Consider the following 13,669-nt stretch of genomic DNA (forward strand, 5'->3'; position numbering starts at 1 on the left):
GAGAGCATCACACCAAATGTAATGAACCTCAAGGAAAGGTCCACTGTTTAGTTCTTCTCCTTTCCCGATTAACTCGAGGAGAGTCTGGGTTACATGCTAGGATATCTTTAATGCCTCTTGAGATCTGCTCACCCCCCTTTTGCTACACACACACACACACACAGCAAACTTCAGGCCCAAGGGCTCAAGAAGCAAGAATAACTGACATCAACGATCTCTACAGGGAAAATAGTAGGATACTTTTACAGAACTCTTCTCCAACTGCTGGTTGTTTTCCATGAATGATGGTGAAATAAAGTTTTCTATAATCATAAATCAATATACATTTAAGTTTAAAAAAAAGGAGGATTGATTTAAAATGTAAGGAAATCATCACCCAGGTTGTACATGAATATGGCAAAAATGGTGAGGACAGGACAAGAATGAGCAGTCTGAGAAACACTGATCTGTCTAAACAGCTGTGCTATAGGCTGTGCTCCTGAGTCACTGTGCCCACCCCCATGGGCTGGCAGGAGGGATATGGTGGTCCTTACCTCTTGGCTTTATGTTCAGGGTGAGATCCGGCAGGGCAGGGACCTGCCATGAGAGACCACCAGGCAAAAAAGTGAGAAGGTGGCAAATAATTTCAGGGGTTTGGCAGATGTTCATTTCTTGGCTGATCCTTACCAGTCCCAGAAAGCAGGAAGTAGGAAGGGGTTGGGAGGCTGTTCCATGGTCACCCCCCAAAGAATCAGACCTTCAGAAAATGAGTCCTCCACGTGGCAAGGCATGGGTCTTTTATCTACCCCCCATGCTGGGGATCAAATCCCGGGCCTTATAACATACTCTACTCCCAACCCCCCAAGTAATGGATCTTAACTAGGTCCCATGACTCTGCTCAAGGGCAGGTAGAACAGAAAGGAGACCAAGAGAAAAACAGTGGGGTTTCTCAGACTCAGAACCTTTTAGAGATGGGGAAAGTTGGGGACACCCAATCATGCCAAGATTCACTCATGACACTAACGCAATCGCTTCCCCCAAGGGACCTGAAAACCACCCAAAGAGGGATATGGCTTGCCCAGGGCCACAGAGCTGCTCAGTGACAGCACTGGTACTAGAACCCAGGAATTCTCATTCCTAACACAGGATACGTTTGGCCCAAGACCCTCACCAACCTGTCTATTCTTCTCCCCATCTCCTTGTATAGGACCTTCCACTCTTGACACCAAAACTCATCACCCTCCTAGAAATAATATCCTAGTGTTCCTCTGAGGAACTTTTCCCCTCCTGACAAGTGTTTCTGTGCTGCTAACAATGGCTGCAGGGTGGGCAGGAGGCTCCAGCCTAGCCAGTCACAGCAGTGTACTGGCGGGCAGCAGTTCAGAGACCCAGTCAGCTCCTGGACCCAACCAATGGGACCCAGTTGCTGAGCCATGGAACAGAGAAATATGTCCTGTTTGCCAAGAGTGATGGTGTGGAGCCTGAGAGTGAAACAACACAGGAGAGGGCAGAGCTGAGAAATGGGTCCTGATGACACTGTCAGAACACCTAGGTTAGGCCTTACCTGAAGTCAGAACCAATGAACCTGCTCATTTTGTGAGACAACAGATTTCCTGTTACACTAAACCAGTTTGAAGTAGGATTCCTTGCTCCTCCGCAGAATAACCATGAACATGAAACTGCGCCAGCAGCATCAGATGCAGTGTCCCTCTTCTCTGGGTCACAGAGCCCCCAAGAGGAAAGGGAATGCAGGTTGAGGGTATCAATCCTCACCTGACTCCCCTTCATGACAGAATTCCTTTTGGCTCCCTCTGCGCCCCCCACAATCTGGGCTCCCAGTTACCTCGAGCCGTTGCTGATGAGAATACTCTCCCGGATCGTCAGGGTGCAGTAATACCACACCAGCAGGAAGTTAAAAACTTCATCCGTCACCCTGGCATGAAGAAACAGCCCCAGGGAGGGGAGCAACGTGAGCACCAGGACAGCCAGCCCTTCACCCCAAAAGGACAGCACCAGGGCAAGGGCTGCCCATGGCAGGCGCTACCTCTGGAAACCCCTACTCCACCTTGGCAAGCAGCAGTCTGGACCCTGGATGTCTCCTCTCTCCCTGTAATGTCCAGGGCCACTGCTCTTCCTTCTACCGGGCCCTACCTGCACTCCAGGCTCTAGCTGAGGATCTCCTCCTCCCTGGTCCAATGCCCAAGGCAACCCATCTCTAAACTCTTCCTGTCTGGGAAGATTCTGGATGACAACAGAAGGACCTTTAAGAACTGTTCTATTTTAGGTTGTTTGTCTTCAATGGTAAGATGCAAATTCCTCCCATCTCCTCAAACCAGGTAGTTTTGGGGTGGGGGTTACTGGGGATAGATTCTAGGTGTCTCTACCACTGAGACAGATCCCAAGACCTTTTTATTTGTTTAATTTAATTTTTTTTTTTTTTTTTTTTTTTTTGTGTGTGTGTGTGTGGTGCTGGGGATTGAACCCAGGGCTTTATGCATGCAAGGCAACCACTTTACCAATTGAGCTATATCCCCAGTCCCCTTAATTTAATTTTTGACAGGGTCTCTCACTAAGTTGCTGAGGCTGGCCTCCAACTTAGGATCCTCCTGCCTCAGCCTCCACACTCACTGAGATTACAGGTGTGTGCCACCACACCTGGTTAAACCATTTGTTACACATATGAAATGAGTCTTAATGGCCTATGTGAGCTACCAAGCTAAATGAAGAAATACTCCTTTGCCTCTTCTACTGTGATTGTAGCCTGGAACCTAGCTGAGCAGGTCTCAGATGCAGACAGAATGGACTGCTGATGCCCATGGGGCTACTGTAAAGTGAGAAAGCTGGCCCCCTACCAGAGCATCCCAGGGCAAAGGGTCCTGGGAAAGAGCCAGTGGCAAACAGCCCTCTAAGGCACCCCTGCCAGCAAAGGCTCTGGTGGAGGGCTCTGTCTTTGACCCTGACAGGGAAGCTCTTCTGCACCTGCCAGTGCCAGAAAGACTTCTCCCAGGAGAAATGACCATGGGTCTGGGCTGTCTGCAGATAAGGGAGGAAAAACACCCCAATTTCCCTGAAGTGGGAGACCCTCTTCCCTCAGAGGGAAGGAGGGAGGATGCAACTTCGGCAACAATGAATAAAATTAGGGGTGTCTCTGAAGCTATGTGACTGTGTTTTGTGGAGTGAGATGACAGTTACCCTCAGACCCCAGGGCTGAACTGTTGTCACCCACAAAGATAGTCTCAGGAAGGTCAGGATTCCTGAATTCACTCTGGAATTCCAGGCCTGAGTCCAAATCCCAGCTCTGTCACTTCCCAGCTGTGGGACTGAGGATGAGTGAGCCGCTCCTTGGAGCCCACACTTCCCCTCTGTAATGTGGGAGGGTAATGGCACCTGCTGTGAAGGGCTGCCATGCTCACGAGCTCAGTTAATACAGAGTGCTTAAGACAGTGTAGCAGAGCTGTGCATGTTCTGGGTTAAAACTCTGGAAGTACCAGACCATCCAGTCTGCAAAATGAGGTTCAGAAGCTTATCACTGAGGAATCAGAGGCCCACAGGACTGGATGAGAAGTGAGGGTGGCAAGAGACAGGTATCCCAGGACAGAGGGTCACTTTTTTTTTTTTTTTTTTTTTTTTTGGTACTAGGGAGTCTAGTACCAAAATCCAAGGGTGCTCAACCACTGAGCCACATCCCCATCCCTTTTTATATTTTATTTAGAGACAGGGTCTCACTGAGTGGCTGAGGGCCTTGCTAAATTATTGAGGCTGGCTTTGAACTAGCTCCTGCCTCAGCCTCCTGAGCCGCTGGGTTTATAGGCATGTGCCACTACACACAGCTGGGTGAGGGTCACTTTCAATGCAGGTTTTCCTGTTCACCTCCAGCAGGAGGAAAGCACAATAGCCAGCTGTGGATACAAGGACATTTTCGCTAATCCCTTCCTAAATCTTCTGGATGAAGACAGGAGTCAAAACAAAATGTTATGGTTCTAGCACTTGCTCTGACTTGCTTCAGGTGCTGGCCTCAATCTGCTTGGCAAAGTGTGTGAGTTTCCTATGGCTGCTGTAACAAATCACCTTGAACTAAACGGTTTAAAGAAACCATTTAATCTCCTACCATTCTGGAGGTCAAAAGTCTGAACTGGATCTCACCAGGCTAAAATCAAGCTTTTGGCAGGCCTGATCCCTGCTGGAGGCTCTCAGGGAGAATATGCTTCCTGTCCTTTTCTAGTTTCCAGAGGCTGCCGTATTTCTTGTCCTTGTACCATTCCTATCTTGGTTTCTGTCATCACATCTCCTCCTGGGACTCTGATTCTTCTTCCTCCCTCTTATGAGGACTCTTATGATGACCCTGGGTCCATATGAATAACCCAGGCTAACCTGCACATCTCCAGATCCTTAACCCAATCATATCTGCAGAATCCCTCTTGCCATATAAGAGAGTGTGTTCACAGGTTGCAGAGACGAGGACGGGACCACTACTCAGCCTCTCACACTGGTCAGCACTGGTAACCGGAAACTTGCTATGCTACGCGCATTCTGCACGGATGGTCACTCTGAATCCTTGAAAAGCCCTGCACAAAGCAGGTACATGTACCATGCTCACGCCTGCATGACTTCCAATTGCCAGAACCTGCCACTCTTGATGTACCCAGGGCTCTCTTGGGCCACCACAGCCACTCTTCTGGTGCACAAAGCAGATCAGAAGGTGGAGGAATTAGTACCCTCTAGGAGCAGTCCCTAGCTTCCCTGATGGACAGCAGTGGGAGGACGACACACCAGCTGCCTAGCCCTCAGGTGGGACATCCCAGGTTGTTCTGTACTGTCCTGGATTCTCTGCAGCACTGAGCTCCAAATGCCTATGGGATGGCTATTCTTTGTTTCACTTTTCGTTCGGCTACCCGTGTTTCCTAGGATCATCTATCATAGGGACTGAAATACTTGTCTTGGGGTATTATATATTCGTCTTCTAAAGGAAACCCAAGGATGGAACTACTTCCTACTTTACAGATGAGGAGACAAAGGTTCAGAGAGGGGGAGTGAGTTGCCCAGGATCACACAGCTGCTAAGCCTTGGAATGAGATCCAAGGCTTAGCAGCTGGCTAAGGCTTGAGACCTGGCTTGAAATCCCATAAAGCAGTTCTGACCTGACAGCTTCTTGGCTTGAAGACTGCAGAGAGAAGTCTCAAACTTTCTAGGTACCTCAGATACCTAGAAAAATCTTCCTAAACACCAGGCAGCATGGATAAGAGGGGTCCTAGGGACCATGGGAAAGACGAGGAAGCAGAGTGGTGAAGGGCTATACTCAAGGTCACATAGCCTGTGAGTGGTAGAGTTGGGCTTAGGACCCAGGGCTCTGAAGCTGTTGGCTGTCAAACTGCAAGCTTAGAGGTATCAAGGAGGGCATTTGGGTGGAGCACCCAGCAAGGAAACTATGCCAAGGGGGAAAGTATAACCCTGCTAGTTGGGCACACTGAATATTAAGCTGTGATCTTTGGGGGGCAGATGGGAAGATAGATTCTGGCTATGTTTTCAGGCTGATCTTAAACTCATGGGCTCAAACAACTCATGGTTGCATGCACCTGTAGCTGAACTACAGGTGCATGCAACCATGCCTGGCTGTGATCTTCCTGAGAGCCCAGTCCTAAAACAAGGTGACAGTGATAATAACAGTAGTAAGTACTAATGGCTCCATAGCAAGCTCCCCTGTGGTCACCAGGAGAGAGAAGCTGCCTGCCCAGTCCCACCCCCTGCCCCTTTTTCAGCCTACGAATGGTGTACTGGGTTGAAACAGTGTCCCCCAAAACTCATATCCACTGGGACCTCAGCATGTGACCTCATTTGGAAATAGGGTCTTTATAAATGTGAGAAGTTTAAACGAAGTCATACTGGGTTAGGGTGAGTCCTAAATCCAATGGCTGGTGTCCTTACAAGAAGGCCATGAGGGAGACACTCAGGAATGGAACCATGTGTCAACAGATGCAGCGACTGAGGTAAAAGGACTTAAAGCCAAGGAACATTACGGACTACCAGGGAGGACAGCCAAGGAAGAACCTGCCTTGGAGCCTGCCAACACCTTGATTTCTGGCCTCCCGAGCCACCAGAGAAGAGGACGGATTTCTGTGGTTTTAAGCTCCCCCAGTTGGTGGGACGTCTTATGGCAGCCCCAGGAGACTGAAACATAGGGGAGGGGGAGAAATGGGACTATCCATCCAGGCCCTGGGTGAAGAACTTGACAACACAGTCCAGGTTTCCCCTGGAGGGCCCTAGAGGTCCCCATGCAAGGGAATATGGTTGCACACCAAGAACTTTTACCACTTCCAGAGGGGAGGGTGAGCAGGTATTACTGGTGTGCACAGCCTCTGCCCCCAGGGAAGTGGGCCAGGCTCCACGCAGCAGGCAAACATGAGCCCAGGGCGTGCGAGAGCCTGTCGGGTCACCTGAGTGCCAGATCAGCAGCTGGACTCTCAGCCAAGGGCAGAAAATAAACTCTTGACACATGGACAAAATCCAAAACCATACTTGGCTGCCTCCCCTGAGGGCAGAAGAACCAAGGCCAGAGGGAAGAAAGGACCCCAGGGCAGTGCAGCGCAGCCCCACCTCCCTCCTTGGAGAGCTTGCCAACCACAGAATGTGGATGCACTGAACCTTCCCCACCCTGTGAAGTATGGCCTGTTGTCACCTTGTCTTACAGATGGGGAGACTAAGGCTCCCAGGGGGAACCCACCCATGGTAACAGCCAGTTAGTCTCAAAGCCAGTGTTTAAACCCAGGCATTCTGGGCTAAATCTTTTTCTTTTTGTATTTTTTAAATTTCTTTCTTTCTTCTTTTTTTGCAATTCAGATATAATCCACTTACCTTTTAAAGTATTCAGTGGGTTTTGTTATATTCACAGAACTGTGTGCAACTGACATTACCTAATTTCAGAACTTTCTTATCACCCCAAAAAGAAACCCTATAATCCATGAACAGCCACTCCCTGTTGCCCCTCCTCCAGCCCCTCCTCCAGCAGGCTCTGACCTGAGCTGTCTCTAGATTGACCTACCGTGGATATTTCCTATCCATGCAATCATGCAACATGGTTTTCTGGGTCTGCCTTCTTCACTTAGCAGCAGCCTATTGCCCCTTCTGCTTTATGGCTGAACAGCATCCTGTTGTATGGATGTGCCACACTGGACTCTGTCTTAACTACTGCATCAGAGGGCCCTCCAGCAGCCCTGTAGGCCCTCCACAGGTGATCAGCATTACAGTTTCCCATGAGAAATGGTCCTTCCCCCCTATATCTTATCACACCAAACACTCCAGGAGCATAAGGGACCTTGCCTCCATCTGGCCACCTCTCTCTCCTGACCCCCTCCTCACACCACATGTGCCCATGCACACACTGCCACGCCCCACTACCTGTAGTGAAGGACAAAGCGACACGCCACAGCTCCCAGGAGCAGGATTATAGTCAGGTAGAGCTTGAACTTCTCATACTCATCCTTGTAGGCAAACCTGCCATGACATAACCCCCCAAGAAAGGTCACATTCTATTAGTATTCCACTCCACTCCCAGCCCTGCCAGTTCCAGGACTACCACCACTGCCACAACCCATGAGGACCTGCACATTCCACTAAAGGAGACACTGGCCTTGAGTCAGCAGTGACCAATGAAGGAAAGAGGGCCAACTACAAAAGGTCCCCCTGTCCCTGGACTCCTGGTTAGAGCTTTGGGCCCATGATGCAAAGAGGCAGGGCAGAGATAGAGTCTCTCCCTCAACCAAGTGGTGCAGCAGAAACACAAGGGTCACTCTTGCCTAGAAATGGAGAGATTCCAGGGGACAGGAGCACCCATTTCCCATGGGAAATGCTCTAACAAGGGAAGTAATAAATGTTATAAGAAGGGAACAGAGCAGGGGCCACTCTCATGGGAAATGGGGAACCTTATCCACCAACATATTGACTCTGGGAAAAGAAGGAAGGAAACCTTCCCCAAGGTGTCTACCCACTAAGGAGGACCAGGCCAGAAAGACCAAAAGCCAGAGCCCAAACTGCTATCCTGCTTTGATTTATGTAAAAATTCTAGCTTGGACCTATCTTCCCTGAGTGAAAAGAGCAAGATGCCTGGATTTTGAGCCAATAGGTGGGTGGAGGGGCAGGTCCAGTCATACTTACTTGGCCTGGTTGCTGAGGAGGGTCACATTCACATTACCAAGGACCAGATTCAAGTAGAGCCTGGAAGGAAAGACCTGTGAGAGCCACATTCCTGAACAGCCTTGAGAGTCGTCCCACCCAAAATTATGCACTGAGCACTTAATATGAGAAAATAGGCACCAGAGCAAATGAGAACAATGATTAATTCAAGAATATGGCAGCTTGTACATGGAAGTCTATTAGCTCATTTCCCCCATCAAAGCTGGCTTAGAGAACCTATTGCCCCTTCTCCCGTACAGCCAGATGTAAGCGTGTGACTAAGTTCCAGGCAATGAAGTGAGGTGAAGGCATAAGTATAATCTCTAGATCAATTTAGAAAGTGTTTTTTTAAGTGGTACTGAGGATTGAACCCAGAGGTGCTCTACGACTGAATTACATCCCCAGTCCTTTTTATACACACACACACACACACACACACATATATATATATATATATATATAATTTTTTTTTTTTTTTTTTTTTGCAGGGGTGGGGATAGGGCAGGGTTGTCCTAAGTTGCTGAGGCTGTTCTCAAACTTGTAATCCTCCAGCCTCAGCCTCTAGAGTCACTGGGATTCCAGGCATGCACCACCATGCCCAGCTAGGATTGTCTTTAAAATTAAGGCATAACCTTCATAAGTATACATGTCTTAAGCACAAGCATGATGAATTTTTATATATTTGTACAGGTAACCAACACTCAGGTCAAAGAATAAGACATTTCCAGCCCCAGGAGGCTCCCTTATGCCCAACCAGGTCAGCTTCCCCCAGTCTTTTTTTCTATCACCATGGATTCATTTTGCCTATTTTTGAACTTCACCTATATATACAGAGGGTAGAATCTTTTAACTTGTCTTCCTTCCCTCCATATTCCAAGCTACATCCATGTGGAGGGCTGTGGGGAGCCATTCTCACGCGTGACTGGGTGACTCCCGGTTTGGGTCTGAGGCTTCTGGCTGTGTCGGAATTTTCCCGGCCCTCTCCTGATGAGAGAACCCGTCCGTGTGGGGGTGTGACTGACCACTGACCCCGGGGGCCCAATCACTGACCCTGACCTTGGAGTGCGGCCCCCCCCCAACCTTCATTGGATGGAATTATCCCCTGAATTTCTTGTTCCCCAATAAAAGGCTACTCCCTGGCGTGCTCGCTCTCTCTCTCTCCTGCTAGCCCTGAGTAATCCTTGCTGCCCTACGGGTGGTTCGAGGTTGGAGCCAGAGAGGGGAGCCGTCTTGGACCTGGTCATAGAAAAAGGTAACTGAGTCTGTGTGTTTTATTTCGATCTCTGCTAGCTAACTTTTATGCCAAGAACCTCATTAATGAAACCAATGCGCAGGCCGCATGGTGGAGAGGGCGTTTTGGTCCTTCCTTCTTTTTCATGGTAAGCAGTATTCTATGGGTGGCTACACCACCACTGATTCATTTCTTCTACTTTTGATGAACATTTGGTTTATTTTCGGTTTTTGGTTGCTGTTCAGTGTGTTGCAAGAGTACTGAAAATCTTTCAGTAAATTTCCAACATGTAAGACAATATTTTTAAGAACAGTCCCCCTACTGTTGTGGGTCAGTCCTCAAGACTGAGAGGGCACTTGCCTAGAATGTACAAGACTTTGGGTTTCATCCCCACCCCTGTAAAAAACAAATAAACAACAACAACAAAAACATCTCTAAACTTAGTCAAGCTATGTAACAAGTCTGTTGCTATTGACATCTCCCCAATTGCCCTGAACCCCTGTCATTAGTAACTATCTTTCCATTCTCTTTTTCTATATATTCACTTTTTTAAAACTCCACATGTAAGTGAGATCATACAGTATTTTTTGCATCTGGCTTATTTCACTGCCCATAATGTCCTCCAGGTTTATCCATATGCTTTTAGTTATTGGCTAGTTGTGAACATACTTTTTTGTAAATTAAGGCATAATTCACATAATATAATTTTGTCCTTTTAAAGTATACAATTTAGTGACTTCTAACATAGTTATAATGCTGTGCACCCATCCCCATCACCTAATTCCATAACATTTCCACCAAATGAGACCCAGCACCCATCAGCAGACTTTCCCTACTCTGCCTCCCCCAATCCCTGGCAACCACTCATCTACTCTGTCCCTATGGTATTGCCTATTCTGGACATTTCATATAAATAGTGTCATACAATACGTGATCTTTTGTGTCTCACTAATTTGTTAAGAGTGTTCATATACAGTCTTCTGGAGGATATAAACACCCATTTTCCCTGGGTATGTGACCAGGAAGAGAATTTCTGGGTCATAATGTAGGTATGTGTTCACCTTCCATAGGAAATGGCAAACATTTTCTGTAAAAGGGGATTTTCTTGCTTTCTTGCTCTCCTTCCCCTTCCAGTTAACTGGAGCGGAGGGTGGCAGGGGGAGCCAGATTTGTACATGCATGTCAGGACAACCCCCCATGAGGGAGAAGCCGTCTGTTAAAGGATGCTGAGTCCTCAGATGACCTCTCAGCCCAGTGCTCTGACCCATTCATCCCTGGGTGGCACATGTGAGAGGAAAGGCTCTCTCTCGTGGAGCCATCCTATGGTTGGGCCTCCATCAAAAAAGCCTGTTCTCTAATACACTAACAAAAGCACAAACAGGACCTCAAGGGAGGATGGACAAATCCCACACAAGGACAGTGGTTTGGAAAGGCTTCACTGAGGTGGTGACATTTGAATTAGGCTTTGAATAGTAAGCTTGAGAGGAGGAAAAAAAAAAAAAAAAAAAAAACAGAAAAGCCATCTTCCTAGCTATGAGTTGATTTTCAAGACATTTCCAACTGGCTATAATGGGAGCGAAAGTATAATGAGGACATTCTCTCCTGCCCAGCATTTAATCCCTATTTTCTTAAAGGGCAAAGCAAGAGAATCACTACCCCACTTAGACCCAAGGGGAAAGTACATGACCTTGGCTCAGCTAGTTAAAGCAATACATCCTCATGATTGGTTAAGAATGGTCATGTGTTACAATTTTGGCCAATGAGATTCTTTCCCAGAAGCACTGAGAAACAGAGTGTCTCTACTAGAACTACTTAAGAGGTAGGATATAAACCCAGGGCTGCTGGGGACCAGTTTATAAAGAAAGTCTGCCTATAATGAAATATACACATTAGAAAAGAAAGTTTTAAAAAAAAGCTAAATAAGAGACAAGTCCTAAGAGTATCATTTGAGCAGCAGGATCTTGCAATATCTGAAGTTATATCTGGACTTTTCAGTTACAGGAGCCAATAAATCCTCCACTTGTTCTTAGGGGCAACTTTGAGTTGGGCTTTCTATCATTTGTAGCATTAAAATTTCTAACTGGTGTCAAATGCACAAAGAACTGAGGAGAGAGAAGCCAAGGACAGAAGTTTGAGCAACACTGCAAAGAGGATCATGAAGTCAGGAGCAATGGTGCATTCCTGTAATCCCTGCTACTTGGGAGACTGAGACACAGGGATCATAAGTCCAAGGCTAGCCTGGGTAACATAACAAGACCCTGTGTGAAAAGCAAAAAAAAAATTGGGGACCAGGAATGTGGCTCAGTGGTAAAGTACTTGCTCAGCATATGTGAGGCCCTAAGTTCAAATCCCAGCACTGCAAAAAAAAAAAAAAAATCAAAGGTCTGGAGGCATAGCTTAGTAGAGCACCTGCCTAGCATGTGTGGGGCCCTAGGTCCCATCCCCAGTACAGAGGGGGGAAAAAAAAAAAAGGTCAAGAATGCTGGGCTGCTCTTTCATCCTGTAGAAAATGACTGCCACCTAACTCACGGAAGTTTTTAATCCACATAGAACAAAAAAGGAGACACTAGGAGAATGGTTCAAAATGTAATAGGGCTAGTGAGCTGCCTTCCATCCCACTGTGGGCCTAAAGGGTGGAGGCTCTGACTCAGCACTAGGGAACCAGGAGACAGGGTCAAGGTCAGGATGTCTCACATTCACATCCTGGGCTGGCTGAACCTAGGCTGAGCCCCCTTGGCCAGATATTCCATAATGTTTCTGAATCCTGTAAAAATGGAGATACCATGATCTGATGCACCAGGTTATTGAGAATAAAATGACTGATACCATAGGAGCTTCCAGTGCAATGCTGGGCGTGCAACAGGCATACAATACACACTGGTTCTCTTGGTATAGAACACCAACCCACTTGACCCCAGGTGGCACACACATGCAGCAGGTACTAGTTCCTTGTAAGAGTCCTCCCAGGAACATTACTACCATCTGGCAGGGGCTGATGGCCTCTTCTGGACTCAGAAGACATGTAGGGAAGCGTCCTTCTCCTTCCTTTCTCGCTTCCCCATTTCCTCTCAACCTCAGGCCCCTGAAGGGAGGTGAGAGTCCCACAACAGGTCTGGGATGGGTCCCGCTCCTACCCATTCTTCTTGGGCAGGTAGGCCTCCATGTCAAAGAAGACATTCTGCCGCTCCTTAATGTGGGCACTCATCTGCTGGACCAGCTCTGCCTCCTCCTGGCTGGCATGGCGCTTGTACCTGCAATGGGAGGTGTGGGCATAGAGATAGGGCATTACTCAGAGATGGAGGAAGAGCAGGGACCTCTCCACATGTCCACCCCAAGCAGGGCCTCTCGCAACCTCAGTTCTCCATCTGTACCCTCTGGGCTTGACACTGGCTCCCAGTAGCCTTGTGACCTTGGAAAAGTCCTTGAATTTCTTTGCCTTATTTTCCATACTGGAAAAGTAGGGATAGAAGCAGGCCCTTCCTTATAAACAATAGCCTTTGAGAATGATTCAGTAAACACAGTATAAAGCCCAGAATGATACTTGGCACACAGTAGGATCTCAATAATCAGCTGGCAAAACTTTTTTTTTCCTCACTATTCTACAGGAAAATGTGTAGAAGTATAAGCAGGTGATCACAGTCTGACTGTCACCATCTGGAGAGATGTAACTCTTAAAACTAGAAAAACAAAGTCTGGAGACATGGCACCCTTAGGATGGTGGGAGGGGTCCTTGGTCTAGGGCCCTAACTCACAGGTCAACCTTGCAACCTGGTGCTTCACAACTAGGGACACTGGGCAATGTCTGGAGACATTCTGGTTGTCACAACATGGGTGAGGAGCCCCACTGGTACCCAGTGGGTAGAGGCTGGATGCTGCTAAACCTCCTACAACACCCAGAACAGTCCTTCATAGCACAGAATAATCAATGGTGTTGAGGCTGAAAAACTCTGGGCTGAAAATAGATGGGACTCTGGAGGCTGCCATCAGAAAGCTGTGCTTTGCCTAACGATGTGTCTACATGATGATCCATGACCCCTTACTCCTCAACCCCTTATGAGCCCCTGATTCCAAAATGTGCAGCCAAGGCAAGGGATCTGATCAACACCTTCTCCAACAACTGCCCGCAAAGGAAGGGAGAATTGATCAGGAGGCACGAAAAGAGAGGCCCACATAAGTGACCTGGTCACGTCACTTAAAGCCTCAATTTCCCTGCCTGCCTTGGGGGATGAAGGCATCCATTGGCTGCCTTACCTACAAGAGATGAGCTTCCCAAACCATGAAGACATGAGGACT

The 13,669-nt window shown here is 47.8% G+C and overlaps 1 protein-coding gene across 8 annotated transcripts in view; it reads right to left on the minus strand.

Moving 5' to 3' along the window:
* Positions 1-13,669, minus strand: part of Tmem120b (transmembrane protein 120B) — a 43,521-nt gene that overhangs the window by 13,278 nt on the left and 16,574 nt on the right. For 7 of the 8 annotated variants that reach the window (XM_071616566.1, XM_027949186.2, XM_027949185.2 and 4 more), the window contains exons 3-6: positions 12,511-12,627; positions 8,128-8,187; positions 7,372-7,467; positions 1,823-1,912 (exon numbers count right to left, since the gene is read on the minus strand). In XM_071616566.1, coding sequence (XP_071472667.1) covers positions 1,823-1,912; positions 7,372-7,467; positions 8,128-8,187; positions 12,511-12,627 — 363 coding nt within the window. The remainder of the gene's footprint in view (positions 1-1,822; positions 1,913-7,371; positions 7,468-8,127; positions 8,188-12,510; positions 12,628-13,669) is intronic. The other variant, XM_071616562.1, reaches the window with a different exon arrangement.

This window comes from Marmota flaviventris, chromosome 1, assembly GCF_047511675.1.
Source record: "Marmota flaviventris isolate mMarFla1 chromosome 1, mMarFla1.hap1, whole genome shotgun sequence".
NCBI lineage: Eukaryota > Metazoa > Chordata > Mammalia > Rodentia > Sciuridae > Marmota > Marmota flaviventris.